At 41.2% G+C, this 14695-nt stretch overlaps 1 protein-coding gene across 1 annotated transcript in view; it reads left to right on the forward strand.

Moving 5' to 3' along the window:
- LOC118426358 overlaps positions 1-7545 on the forward strand; it is a 29261-nt gene extending 21716 nt beyond the window's left edge. Inside the window, exons 22-28 of the mRNA XM_035835688.1 lie at positions 45-140; positions 1723-1872; positions 2942-3412; positions 3826-3945; positions 5064-5247; positions 6384-6575; positions 6730-7545. Coding sequence (XP_035691581.1) covers positions 45-140; positions 1723-1872; positions 2942-3412; positions 3826-3945; positions 5064-5247; positions 6384-6575; positions 6730-6742 — 1226 coding nt within the window. The 3' untranslated portion in view covers positions 6743-7545. The remainder of the gene's footprint in view (positions 1-44; positions 141-1722; positions 1873-2941; positions 3413-3825; positions 3946-5063; positions 5248-6383; positions 6576-6729) is intronic.
- The last annotated feature ends 7150 nt before the right edge of the window (positions 7546-14695 follow it).

The raw sequence follows: 14695 nt of genomic DNA on the forward strand, positions 1-14695 counted from the left end.
ACCATTGTGACCACGTACCGTATATAATTTTAATGCCCGTTTAGGCATGAAACAGATGGAAGAAAGCGGCGAAGGAGGAACTGTGACTTGTGTAACGGAATGCCCGCTCACCCACTACGACGATGGAAATGTGTGCAAAGGTTGGCTATTATACTAAGGGCACAACCCGCCATCCGTGCAATTTGTCCGTACGTTTTTTGGGAGGCCACGTCTGCCACGTATTTCTGAAAACGTTCAGGCTGTACAGGGCAGGCGCGTCGCCCGTACTGGCACGTACGGGGGGCAATTCCGCAGCCCGATGGCAAACAAGGTTTTGCCTGCACGTAAAGTTTTACGGCGTGTCTATGTGTACGTGCTCCAAAATCCTTCGGATTCCCTACGAGTTCGTACGGAGGCGGTACTTACCACTTACGGATCCCAAATGATTGCCCGCGTTTTGGCACGTAGACATCACGTATTTGGCCGTACGGCGGGTTGTGCCCTTAGCTTTAGGAATTTGACTACTTCTTCGTTTATATTAAGTGAAAGTTTAACCTACCACTTTGTGTATTCTTAGGCTATCATATTGTTCTTACTACTAATTCCACATAGTCATTACAACATGTATTTTGTTCCCTTCATCAAGAAGCTCATATTTTTGGTGTGTTTGTCTGTCTTTGTGTCTACAAACATCAGAAATCGAGAAGCTTTGGACAGATACTTATGATATTTGGTAGGTGGGATGGGGTCGGGAAAACGAAAGTGAAGTTTGATAATGGGTGGCTTTTCAAGGCACTGCAGCGGAAATTCCGGTTTTTCTATCTCGTGTTATGGACCTGCTATGTTTCTGGCTTCTGTTTTCTTAGTTGTAGATAGCTATTGTGACAGAGAGTAAGCGCCTAAGCACCTGACGGATTTTTTTGGGAACTGAAGGGGCCGATTTTGTTAAACTTTAACTTTAACTTTATTAGAATTGTAACAACACAATACAATATACTGCACCAGGCAGCAGGGTGCTGATGTTGTGCAGATACACATTGAGAGACATACATAATCATAGTACAATACATCATAATCATCATCACACAATGAATACAATACAATTAAAATCTGAGGACTATCTATTAGTGGTTCGTAGGAGGGTGGTGCAGCTGGAATCTTTTAGTTGATACAATGTAAGAATGTAGTGCATCGGACACTTGTTTGTTTGTGGAGAGGTTATGAGCTGTGGATCCCTGGAGTAGGAGGGGCACGGTAGGTTGTTGTTGTAGGAGGTGTTGGACGGTGGATGTGAGGTTGTGGCGGAGATCAGAATACAGGGGACAGTGTAGGAGGTAATGTGAGACAGTTTCAGAGGAAGCCCCACAATCACACTTCTTGTCCTTAATCCTCATCTTATGCAGAGTAGAGTTAAGTTGGCTCCATCCCATGCGCAGCCTGGCAGCATAGATGTTGCTCTGTCTTGAGCCGAGGCTGCGATACGTCTGGTGTTTCCTTTGCGTCAGCAGATGTTTCTTGCACTCAGACTTGAAGGCGACAAGAGTAGGGGCGTCCTTGACGACCTGGGGCAGTTGATTCCACATGGATGACGTGTACGGGACAAAGCTTGTTTTGTAAGTCTGAGTCCTGCAGCGTGGGACATGGAGATGGGTGCTGTTTCGAAGTAGGAACCTTCAAACGTCGAATGAAAATAAGGCAAGAAAGTGTTGACGGATTGTCATGGTTTTTCTTGATATTTTGTAGTGTGCAGTACCTTCTGCAAAGATGTGAGTGGCAAGGGGACACGAGTTTGCACAGGGCCTAACAGTGGCGACTGTAGTGTCTGCCGGTACACCACTTCGGATGGTGCCTGCTTGGAAGGCTGCAGCCCGGGCCAAAAGGCTGTTGCACAAGGTGTGTTGTATTTGTAAGCCTGTCGAGTGACTAAAATCGCGCTCCTAGTGGCCGGCACTACATTTGCCGCCGCTGGGGGTCATTAACCCTAGCCAGCGGGAGATTGTGTAAACGCAGGCTATTTTGGATGTGCGCTCAAATACAATTCTAATCTGGCGCTTTTTACCATTTTCCATATCAATAAAGTAAACACAAACCTCAAATTATCATGAAAGATCATCTGTGTTAATTACATTACAATGCTACAACTTTCTTCCAACACAAAAGGTATACATACACACATGATCACGTGTCTGTAACTTTCGCGAGTTTACGTTCTGAAGTGATTAGTCATTAGTATTGATTCTTAAGAAGTGGACAGTGGTGGTTAAAAATTTGATGTAAAAAAGTGTATAGCTTTTTGTTAGAAGAAATTATAGCATTTTACTAAGCATGCACCTTCTTACTGAATTGGTGCTATCCCAGTTATGAATGAAGCTACATGTAGTTGGCCTGGACTACACACACTACCTAAACACGATAAAATAGAATGAGAGACAAGAAGCCGTGAGTTCGGTTCCATCCGACATGCACGCAAAGTGCTGCAGTCCCTATAACCTGGAATCCAGTCTACCATGGATTGGCCAGGCTACCTTCGGAACAGGAGAGTATTTCCGCCGCCGGGGTAATCTTTTACACCCTGTAGAAGTTTTGCACGGTGGTAGTTAAGTTTGCAATCCACATCCTTGTGGCCTACTAATTAACTCCCACTGGGCTAAGTCCTATCACGTGAAAATGCTACCAGGTGTGAACGATTACACCAGCGGCTGAGAGCTACACTTGACCCGTAGGGAGCCTAGTTACTAACTACGGTAGACCGTGCCGCAAGGAGACTGGATTCCAGGTTACAGTCCCTTATAAGGATGACACATTGGTCAATGAGCTTATAGAAAAAAGGGTAATTTCCCCGTACGATTAACCTGTAAAAAATACATAGCGACTTGCTTCTCTGTCAAGACCAGTGGAAGAACTATTCTTCAATGAGCTAAGCTGGATCGATGATTGATTGGTTAATCCCCATTTTGTGCAGACGAAGGTGGGTTCAGATGTGACCAGTGCCAGCCTGGTCATAAGTGTGTGAGAGGAGACGAGATGGAGGAAATCTGCCCCGCGGGGACCTACAGCAGCCCGGAGAGGACCAGCTGTCTGGAATGTACAGCCGGCCAGTTCAGCAGCTCGGGATCACAGTACTGTCAGGAGTGTCCCTCTGGGAAGTACAGCGCGAACAGCGGGTCCAGCACCTGTACAGCTTGTCCTTCCGGACAGTACAGCTCCAGCAGCGGGTCCAGCAGCTGTCAGGTCTGTCCAGTTGGGCAGTACAGCGCAAGTACCGGGGCCACGAGCTGCCAAGACTGTCCAGCCGGACAGTTCAGCAGAGTTGGAGGGTCCAGTAGCTGTGACGACTGTCCCGCAGGGCAGTACAGTGCGGATGCCGGGTCCAGCAGCTGTGAGGCTTGTGCTGTAGGATACACCAGCGAAGAAGGAGCTACAGAGTGTTATGGTGATTGGTTACGTCTACTTTACTTGTAAAGAAAAAACATGCCGTTTTCTTGCTTCCTATCTATCTGTACCCCCTGCATTTTAATATCTCTGCTTTTCTGTCTCTCTCTCTGTCACTTTCTTTCTTTGACTCTTGCCAGCTCTCTTTCCCTTTCTCTATCCTAGTCTCTCTCTCTCTCCCTCTATCTCTCTGTCCCTCTCTCTCTTTGTCCCTCTCCCTCGTTCCCCTTCTCATCTTCCTCAATATCTCTGTTTCTTTTCCTATCTTTTTTCTCTCTATCCCTCTCCCCCATTCTTTGCGTGGATTATGGGGCCAATCCGAAAATGATGCAGATTTGAAACTATAGATTTATAGTTTTTATCATGAAGTCGGCTCTAAGGTTGAAAATGTTGTTCGATTGTGTGTGTCCACAGACTGGGACGACTGCTCACCCAACCCCTGTGAGAACAACGGAGTTTGTACCGACGGCGTTAACTCGTTCACCTGCGCCTGTCAGGACCGATACACGGGTGACAGATGCCAGGTGAGACCAGGTGAGTTCTGTAGCTGTATGTCACCATGAGGGGAGGGACCAGCATTTGAGTTGCGCAGCCGATCGCGAGTGCGCCGTGCTTACCCTCAACCTGGATATTGACTTACAACTATTTTTCTGGGAAACTTTAGCCAATACACGTCCAGTTTCTGATAGAAAGGACAGAAGCAGGTGTATTTTTAACATCTGGCAAAAATTTGACTCCTTTGCCATGCTCTGACTTGTATTTGACCCCTGAATGGCAGCTCACGGGCTGGACTGACCCGTTAGAATAGGGGGTGAAATCTTAGTGTCATTTCAATCTTCTGGTTGTAGTCCTTAAGAAACATTGACGTTGACCTCCCACTTTTGAACCAAAACAAACCTTAAAATCCAGCCTTGATGTTCGAAATGTAGTTAAATGTGTTTTAAGTGATTGTTTTTGCATGACTTAACTATGTATTGCATCGGAAAGTTCATTTAGTAGCCCTTTACCATCAGGAGGTCCATGGTTCCAACTGCGCAAACGCAGCAAATGCACCATGGGTAATATGTCAAAGGTCAGGGCCCCTAACTTGTAAGCAATTCTTGCCTAGACCAGGCTTCCTACATGACAGTCCGGATATGTTTTGTTTTTGTCTTAGCGAAATGTCCTCCATTAACAACATAAATTTGGTCATTCCACGACCATTGTGATTTTATTATACCATCCGAGACTGAGGCACAAAAATATTCTTGTTGTAGACATTAGATTGTATATTATATGTTAGTACTGAATAAACCAGAGCCTTGCAGTCAACTATCATGGTTACCTGAATTGTGCTTGTGCTTACAAAAGTGGTAACGTTGTAGTTGTATTATAATTGCAATTTTGGAAATTAAAAGTATTGTTTAAAATACGTACGTGTTACCATTTGGATTAAGATTTACATTTAAGTAAAGGATAAAATTGTAAAGTAGAAACATTGAGATCAATTTTCATCTTCACAACACTAAACAGACCGTTGGTATTGCACTTATAATGTACTGGTGACATTTGCATCATTGCGCAACTTAGTCATGTAAGGTTGAGCACTTTTTCTGAAACGTTCGTTTCTTGTTCTGAAACTGACCAGTTGTTTTCTTGATCGTTTCCTTTAGCATGCCCAGCCAACTTTATGGAGTATGGCACAAAATGCTTCCATCTCGGAGAGTCAACCATGAACTACTATACAGCCAGAAGTAGATGTAGGGCGGCGCAGTCCCAACTCGCCATGCCCAAGGACGAAGCAACAAACACATTCATCGCCGACCTCATCAGAGGCAGTCAAAGATCTGGCGGCAGGTACTGGATCGGATATAGGAGAAATCCTGTACACTTCAACCAGAATGTATTTGCTTTGCTTATGTAGACACCATTCTCAGAGCTTCTGGGGTTCTGCTTCTCGTCCCTATATGTAGCCAATGTAGGCAGGTGTACGAAAGTAGCGGTGTTCACAAGCTCTCTTGTTTTTTTAACGAACCATAGGTTAGTTCAGGGGTGCCTAAGCATTTGCAAAATGAACCCTATGAAATTCGTACGAACACACGAATCCTATGCGGAAATGCACGAACATTATGAAAATCGTACGAATCACTATGCGAAAACGCACGAATATTACGTATTTTCCGTCGCCAAAGATCGAAGCCGCCATCTTGAAAAACCCGCTCCGTCTGTCACGTGACCCCGGCAGTGGTTGGGCAATTTCGCATTTATATAAGGTTCGTGCAAATCTCATAAGGTTCGTGTGTATTACATAGTGATTCGTGCGATTTTCATAATATTCGTGCGTTTTCGCATAGTGATTCCTGCGTTTTCGCATAGTGATTCGTGCGATTTTCATAATATTTGTGCGTTTTCGCATAGTGATTCGTGCGACTTTCATTGTATTCGTGCGTTTCCGCATAGTGATTCGTGCATATCACATAGTGTTCGTACGAATTTCATAGGGCTCGTGCAAATGCTTAGGCACCCCTGTAGTTACAGGAAGAAAGCTACTTGCAACTGGAAATTCAGTGCCGATTGTAGTTTCAGCACTCAGTTTCCAGTGCTGACAGGAGGGTTTCCAGTGCTGAAGCTGCCTCAGCACTGGAAGTCCAGTGCTGAGTTGGCCACAGCACTGACGATCACTTCAGCACTGGACTTCCAGTGCTGAGAGAGAGGACCACTACTTTTGTATATGCCGGAGGCGCTTTTGCGTGTTTGTATCCCCCTCGTCCCGTTTTATCACTGGGGTTGACTTTCTTATCCAGACCGCGTCCTTGATCCACCGGATCCGCCTGTTGTCTTCGCTGTCTATGACTCTGGCCCCTCCCAGTCAATGACGTAGTTATTCCCAGTAATGTGGTCCGTTGCTGCAGATTTCTTCTCTTCTTTTTGTGCTTGTCTTTTCTGGAATCTTGTGTATCTCATGGAGCCTATGTTTTTATTATTTTCGGAAGCTACTGGATCGGGCTGGGCTTTGATGAGGACGTGGACTGGTGGACGTGGGAGGACAACACTCCTCTCGGGTGGAAGAACTGGAAACCGGGTGAACCAAACAACAGTAATGAGAATTGTGTGCATTTTCTTCCGGGCAGCGATGAGTGGGGCGGTGGAATCTGCGGAGCTGAAATGTACTATGTATGCCAGAGGTAAGCTTTGATTTATTTATTGATTTAAAATATCTGGTTTTGTCACATTTGTTGAAGGGCTGACAGGTGACGATTTCTTTCCCTGTGGGTAAAGGTGAAGTAGTGCTAGGTATGCCCTTCGTCGTTATTAATGACCTTCTTGTCTTTATTACAGGAACGCCGAGTGAAGTCCAACAGCATGGATCCAGCCCGGACCCGCTTCTAATGTACTGCTGTGTATGATTATCCTTGCATAACCGGCTTCCGTCACACTTTCTCGCTAAGGCTATCGTCACATTTCCGAATCGGGGCGCGGACGGGATGTTTTAAGAAACGGAAAATTACAATGTATACCTAGAAATATGCACAAATCATGCCCATGAATCATATTTTAACATTTTGTGTATTTTGATACATTTTATATAATTCTTGTTGGAAGGGTCCTCAGGGGAATTCAAGAAGTTGTTGCTACAGTATTCGTTATTCGTCCGCATTCAGGCTTCAATTATTGGTAAATTTAACCCCAAATGATTCAAGTATAACTATTAATTCTCTGAGGAATTAGTGCCCACTAGCATCACCTTTACTCAGTATGGCATGTACACAAGGTACCCTAATTGTAAGTATGATCCACTCAGACCGGGAAGGACCCCTACTCTTTTCGATAAGTGCGGTGGGTTCGAAGTGTGGCTCTCCTAAAACACGGGTCCTCCATTTAACGTTCTGTCCGAGAGACGGCTTGCGTGGTGTACTAGTATTATATGGCGTTCGACTCAAAATGTGCAGCAAAGTGTATCTGTTTTTTAAACTATCTATCAACTTTTTCTGTTCAGACTTTTAGAAGTGTCTAAATAAGTGTTTTTCATTATTATAACTATATTATAATTCTTCTTCCCTATTATGTGCACAATCATTAACTTGATTAGTTTGGCATTTATTTGGTGCATCGTGCTACCTTATCTGTAGTTTTTCATTTTATTCTAACAAAAAACAGCACTACTACATACTCGTTTTTACATGTTATCACAGCGTTTGACTTTCCGCAAGCTTATGCCTTTTCAGGGCCCAATGTAGGCAAGTTACTCTAATGTTCCATTTCGACAGGTAACTTCTGAAAATTAGATTTTATTATGGTGAAATAGGGGGTGGGGAAAAGGTACTATGACGCAGTTTGAACGGAACAGAGCAGTGTTTGATATCAATGTAGGTTCATTTGTGAACATGTATACATAATTATGCTGTAATTGTGTTTGCATAATGTCTTGAGAATATGTTACATCATGTGAACAGTGCAATGTTTAAGTACGAGTGTTACAAGATGGCCAAGATTGACAACAACAAGAAAGTACGACTCAAGTATAACACATATTAACATCTGGGAAGGAAATAAAGCAGTCATAGTATCAAATGATTGTTGTCTATTTATTTTGGTTTTAATGTAGCTTCCGAACAGATCAACTTAAAACCTTCTTAAGACATACTGATTATATTACAATCAAAATGCTACTAAAGTGGATGAGTATCACGGAATGCCTTGCGAAAAGTAGTGTCTTCGATTATGGTCCTTACAAATTTGAGATAACTCCTTTAAAATGACTAAAAATTACCGTGATAAAAATTCTGCTTTCGGTGGTTCAGGTAACCCCTAGTACACCCTCGCTATTTAACTGCATCATCAACTTTTGGTCTGTTTAACCCTCTCAACACGTCATAAAATTTTTTCCTGTATACCATATACGACATATAATTTCAGTCTATACAGGTGTCAATTAGTACTTTTTGTGTATTATTATTACAGCTGTTATGTAAGGAGTAGATTAGGAAAACTATATATTGCTGGAAAGCTCACAGAATGGCCTTTCCAAAACAAGCAAAATAAATATCATACCATCAATCTGAGGACAGCAATCGTCATGGAAACCACTCAAAAACACATTTGCATCACTCCCAAAAAAAGTTTCACAAAAGAAAATATTTGGCTAGGGGCTGAGTTTTTTGTGTCATTTATCATAAAACTATGTAGAAATACTCAACCATACATACACAATGCTGGTATGCTGTTAGAATGACCAAAAACTAAAAATCAAAGCATGATTTCAAATAAGTTCAGTGTTGACAAACAAATGTTACCCCAATAAACAGTTGTGCCCCCCTCCCCACACCTGTAGTTGTACTATTAAGATAATGAATATGCCTTGTGCTAAATGGCAAATTATTTTTCTGGATGTTCTCCACATATCAGGGAGTCAAATAAATCCATTTACTATGACTTGGGTAGAGAAACAGGTATCAGAGTATATAAAATGTCAATTTGGACCAGTGACCTATCTGACCTGACCTGGACCTCCTTCTGCCCCAAGAAAAACAACAAGGAAGCATGCATGTAGAACTCATTAGACACGGTGATATCAGCTCATTTGATCTCAACAAAAACAGCTGGGTGCACGTGTTTGCCTTGCTGTCCCTCAAGGATTTCCCTGTCATCACTCCTGTAAGCCTCCAACAAAATTATCCACCAAACTGTCTCCATTTCTGCTAAATTTACTAAATAAACCTGTAGAAAACTGAAGCCAAAACACACGCTGGAGGCCTCAGAAACAGGGCTCAAATGCTAGATCCCTTCTGGTTGGTCAAAGATACAAGCATCCTGATTGGCAGACTCTGCCAAATTTCCCATTTCACAGTAGTCAGTTTGAATTTCCCGCCGGAATTAAACCTGAAGCCACGATCGTGGCTTCTCGTGTCCTATGGGAAAGCCATGATCGTGGCTTCTCGTGCTGAGAGGGTTAACTAAAGAAGCTATGCTATATGGAAATATAAAACTTGATCTGTAATCGTAATTTCAATAAATTTCAGCCATAAATTGTAGTATTTTCAAGGGTCTTTCAGGGCGTCCGCAAAAACAATAATGAAAAATGTTAACACGGTGGTCAACTTTGGGCTCAAATCCTCCACGATGTTCTATTTGCCGTAATTCGAACGGAACCCGTGTTCTATTTAGGTCACCTGCGGTCATTGCATGTAAAACAGTGCTTTCTGGCCTTTTTTTCCCAAACTACATTGAATTAGGCGAAAAATTTAGTCTTTCACCAATATATACAATTTTCTGGACATTACATCTACACTATCACTTTTTTTTTGATCCTGTAAGATGTAACAAAGCTGGCGTTTTTGTTGGACTGTTGGTATCGCCGGTGAGATCCCTCTTGCTGTGTATTAGGATGTGAGCATTTTTAGATTAGGGGTGCTGATGCACGTTTTCAAAATGGCGCCTGCATTCGGAAGGCTGATGATAAGCATACCAAAGCCTGACGCTAAACTTGATGGAGAGGCGTTCCAAGGTATGTTAGTTGTCATCGAGGGACATTTGATTGATTTGTTGTTTGTTAACTGTGCTTATTGTGATGTAAAGACGTAATAAAGAATATTTTCTTGCAGAAAACATTCATATAAACGTTTTTAATCCATTTTCATGGGGTTTTAGTCTTATATGTTAAAAGAATGTATCTTAACCCTATCCAGACTGGGGGGTGGGGGGGGGGGGGTCGTTACTAAAACACAACCAGTAGATTTCTAGCGAGGACACGCCTTTAAGTCGATTCCTTCACATGCAAAGTACCCAATTACCACGTACTGATCTAGCGGCACGCGAGGGACAGGGATGAATAGTTCACACCCATTGTCTGTTTATTAACGATTTTTCATCGAGCTTTCTTTTAATAGTTTGCTAGTTACTAGTATTTGCAGTCGAACGTTATATCTTATAATGCAGTAAAGCCGCATTCTTACCTTTTACTGAGTTAAAACTGCGTACCGTGATTCTTTTACGTTCAATTTTCTAAATACAACTAACGTTACAATGTATGTTTGAAGACTGTATATTGTGCCCATTTAACTAGGGTTGTCTGGAAGGTCTCTCTTCCATTTGTTTCATTTTCACAGACTAGTTGCGACTAAATTTTTGTAAACCACACCGCCATATCTGTAATGTACCACTTCAATATATTTCAATCAAAATGAATACACAGAAATAGCACAAATAGATAGTATCAAGAAGGTTATGATGAAATGTACACAAGACGCAAAACCTTATGAAGGCAAAATTTCAATATGAACGACCGTATAAGTGATGAATAGTGAAATATTATCGAAAAAAAGAATGTACACCAACGCGGATTCGAACCCGAGACCATAAGTTAAAATGTCTATTCGTTTAATTTCCACTACGCTACGATACATTGCTATGTGTATAGGTGTGCTAATACAACTGAAGTGACGGAGCGCGTGATAATACGCGACAAAAATTGTTGCAGATCCATCATTTCAAAAATCTGAAGTCGTAAGATCTCTCTTGTCTCTCCACCTTTTGGTCATCAAGTAAACTTTTTAAACCAGGGGGGGGGGGGCTAAAAGTGCCTGTGCCAACTTTGACCCCCTATAGCTCCCAAACGGCTTGCGCTAGAACACCCAAACTTAGTGAGTTTTTCTAAAATATTGTTGGCAACAATTTAGAAAAATGGGTAAGTGTATGATTCTTCTTTCAACGGGTTTTTGAAAGGCAACTTTTATAAAAATCACTTCGTTAAAATGGGATTTTAAGATTTTCTTGCTAAACTAAACTTCTTTTCATCAACATGTAATTTTAACATCTAACACATCTTACTTGAACATTTATAATTAAATATTCATAAATTATGCTAATGAGATGACGTAATTTGTAAATCCAAGATGGTCAACAATATCATCATTTTAAGTATAACACGCTAATTTTCACTTAGATTCCATCACTACGTGGTATTTTTTTAACGGAAAACATTCATGTGAACGTTTTTATCCATTTCCATGGGGTTTGACCGTTATATGTTAAAAAAATGTATCTTGTCAAAATCAAGGTTTATAATCAAAGATGCATATTGCGGATAGCTAAACTACAGATGATGTCATTCTATGACGCCATTTTGACGTCGTTGTGTCGGCTTTTGACCACGGAAGTCTTATAACACTTAAAAAATAATAATAAGAAACCTGTATTGGTAACTTTCTGACTGAGATATTAAGGTATTTTGGGAATTCCCCGTTTTAGCCAAAAATATTAATTAATGATGTCATAATTACGTCATATTACGTCATAATGATAGAAAAAATTAAGGAATTTTAAAACTCGATTAGCCCACCCCCCTGTAAATTTGGTGATCGTACAGTAAGCCGTTTTGAAAATACGAAGGAGGGGTCGAATGACCCCCCCCCCAGTCCAGGGAAGGCCCAAAAAGCCCAGTCTGGATAGACCTTTAAGGTTGATAATCCAAGATGGCGGATAGCTTATCTACAGTCATTACTACGTCATATCACGTCATAATGACAAAAAAATTCAGGGCCGGCGAAAAATTTATCCAGCAAAAAATAATGCTGCTAAACCACATGACTAAACATCCAGACCGTTTTTTCCCAGGCTTGCTTTGTCTTATATTATCCTCCAGGAAGAGAATCCTCGCCAGTTCAATCATGTTCATATTGCCATTCCTGTTTATAGAAGGTTAAGGGATGCTGCGGCCCCATGCCCTAACAATGTGTCCTCATACCCTGGAGAGAAGGTCCTGTGGGAAGCATGAAAGTCTGATTGACCAAGAATGCTACTGTGTAACATTTGACCACAGTTTTTAGAACCGGCGAAAATCAATGCGCGCGCAAAGGATGACGGGAAATTGTCGCGCTATGGATGAGCATCTGACGAGGTATTTCCGGATAGGCGGTACACGGCGCACTCACAATGTTACCGCGGCAAACAGTGCGCGCGGTATGGTTCCTGTTACTGAACAAAAACTCTTTGGCCCATGGTTGTACCGTAGATACAAGATTGCCAGCCTATCACGCAGATGTCTGAAGTAGCCAGGTTTGATGACGGTCAGCTTCTTCCACGGCAGATGCAAGACAACATTGTCTAGAAAACGGGCACTAATACCAAAAGCCTCGTCATCTATGTATGTTATCTCGTTGTGAGACAAAACCATCAAAAGTGTTGTTGTGGAGATGTACAATGTCACCTATAAGAAGACATGAAACGATCACGTTATGTCAGTGGTAGCTGAAGCATGCTGGCAAAGATTTACTTTTTTTTTTTTTTCTTTCGTTTTTCTGCTTCTGATTTATTCCATATATACACTTATCTTTGCACCTGTAACTTTTAGATACAATCATTGCGGCCTTGTGGCAAGCACCATGTGCTATGTGTCCTCCTAGCGGTTATATATATATATATATATATATATATATATATATATATATATATATATATATATATATATATATATATATATATATATATATATATATATATTGCAGCTATTATATGCAGTACCTCTTTTGCAATAATTTCATAAACTGCTAGGAGGCAATTTTGATCATATGAGACATAAATACTGTTACCTAAGCAGAATTGAAACGATTACGTTATGACAGTGGTGACTGAAATAAAATAAGCTGGTGAAAAAATTGTACTTTGCGAACCTAGCTTGATATATATTGGCAAATGAACTAATTTCTGAATTGCAAAAGTAAGATTAAAGTTTCAGTCTGGTTGTTGCTGCCCACGCACACTACCCTGTGTTTATTCATATTCCTATGCATTTCGCATGGTGTTACAGACATTATTTCTTGGTACGAGAAGCGGAATGGGTGCGGCTGTCACATGCAATATAAAATAGTGACATGATGCTAGACAATCACACATGGACGCTGGATTTTAGTACAAAGCACGACTTTGAAAAATCATCAGATTAACCCTCAAACACCCGAGTGGGGTCCGTTTGGACCCCAGGCGTACATTTTGAAGTGCCATTTGAACATTTTTGATCTGAAGAAAAAATCCTTCCGTGACTTTGTCAGTCAATATGTCTTATACCTTCTCCTAAGTTTTCGCAAAGATTGGTACAGTTATTTGGAAAATATAAAGAAAGTTTGTGTTCAGTCCCTCTGGGGTCCAAACTACTAAACTTTTAGACGATAAAAAGAATGTAACCCTTAATCCTCACAAAAATTTCTGTGTCATCAACATGTAATGTGACGACATTATGACGTCACTTACCTGATCAGATCGGCCATCTTGGATTTTGACCAATGACGTCATGAAATTAGCATAAATTAAAAATTTTAAGTCATGAAAATTACATTTAATTTCATAGAATTTAATTGTTGACAGAAAACATGTGTAGTTTACCAAGAAAACCTTGTTGAAATTGAAATTGTCAAATTTTGGCAAAAATATGCCTGTTGGAATATGGTTGCCATGGCAACCCCAAAAATTGATAAACTTACTTTATTGACCAAAAACTTTTGCAAAAAATATTTTTTTTTGATAAATTACCAAGTTTCGTAGCTTTAGCTCTAGCCGTTCATGAGTTATGCGACATAAACGTTGCTGAGGGCCTCAAAATTCCCCTATCTGGTAGGAATAGGTTTAGTGCAAAACGTAGTCCCTTTGAACTTTTGCATAAATTATGATAATGAGTTGGAATTAGCAACACATTAACATCTGAAAATCTTCCTCTTACATTGACGAAGCAATGTATATACAAAGATCGCAGATAAGAAATGGTACTGAGATTTTATGAACAAAACATTTTGGGGTCCGTTTGGACCCCACTCGGTCATTTTAGTCGCAAAAAAGGTCGGGTGCTTGAGGTTAATTAAAAGTCAATCAGTTTGGAACTCCTGCCCCGAACCTGGGTTCGAACGGAGGAAGCCAGGAGGTACGTTTATTTTTCGTGTCGCGGGGTTCAGGCAAGGTCAAGCCTAAAATTGCAAGTTCAACCAGCGTTTGGAAAAGTTAAGAAAACTAACGGCCCAAGTCTTGCCGTCGCAAATTGACCTCCTGAAACCAACCAAAATAAAATGACATTATCCAGAAGCCAGAATAAGTGAAATTCATGTGCAGGCATACTGATGTCAATACGTGTGTGATGTTGTGTCATTCGAAAAAAAAAAAACGCCGAAAATGTTGTAACATAATTTCGGGGCAAACCGTTGCTCCTCAAATCAACATGGGGACTTTGCTATCTATTCAAAGGTGAGGAAATCGACAGTCTCTCAGTAGGCTTAGCTAAATCGGATCAAGGTCAATTGTAAAAAAGACAACGACAAATAAG

This window comes from Branchiostoma floridae, chromosome 11 (genome assembly GCF_000003815.2).
Source record: "Branchiostoma floridae strain S238N-H82 chromosome 11, Bfl_VNyyK, whole genome shotgun sequence".
In the NCBI taxonomy this organism is placed as follows: Eukaryota; Metazoa; Chordata; class Leptocardii; order Amphioxiformes; family Branchiostomatidae; genus Branchiostoma; species Branchiostoma floridae.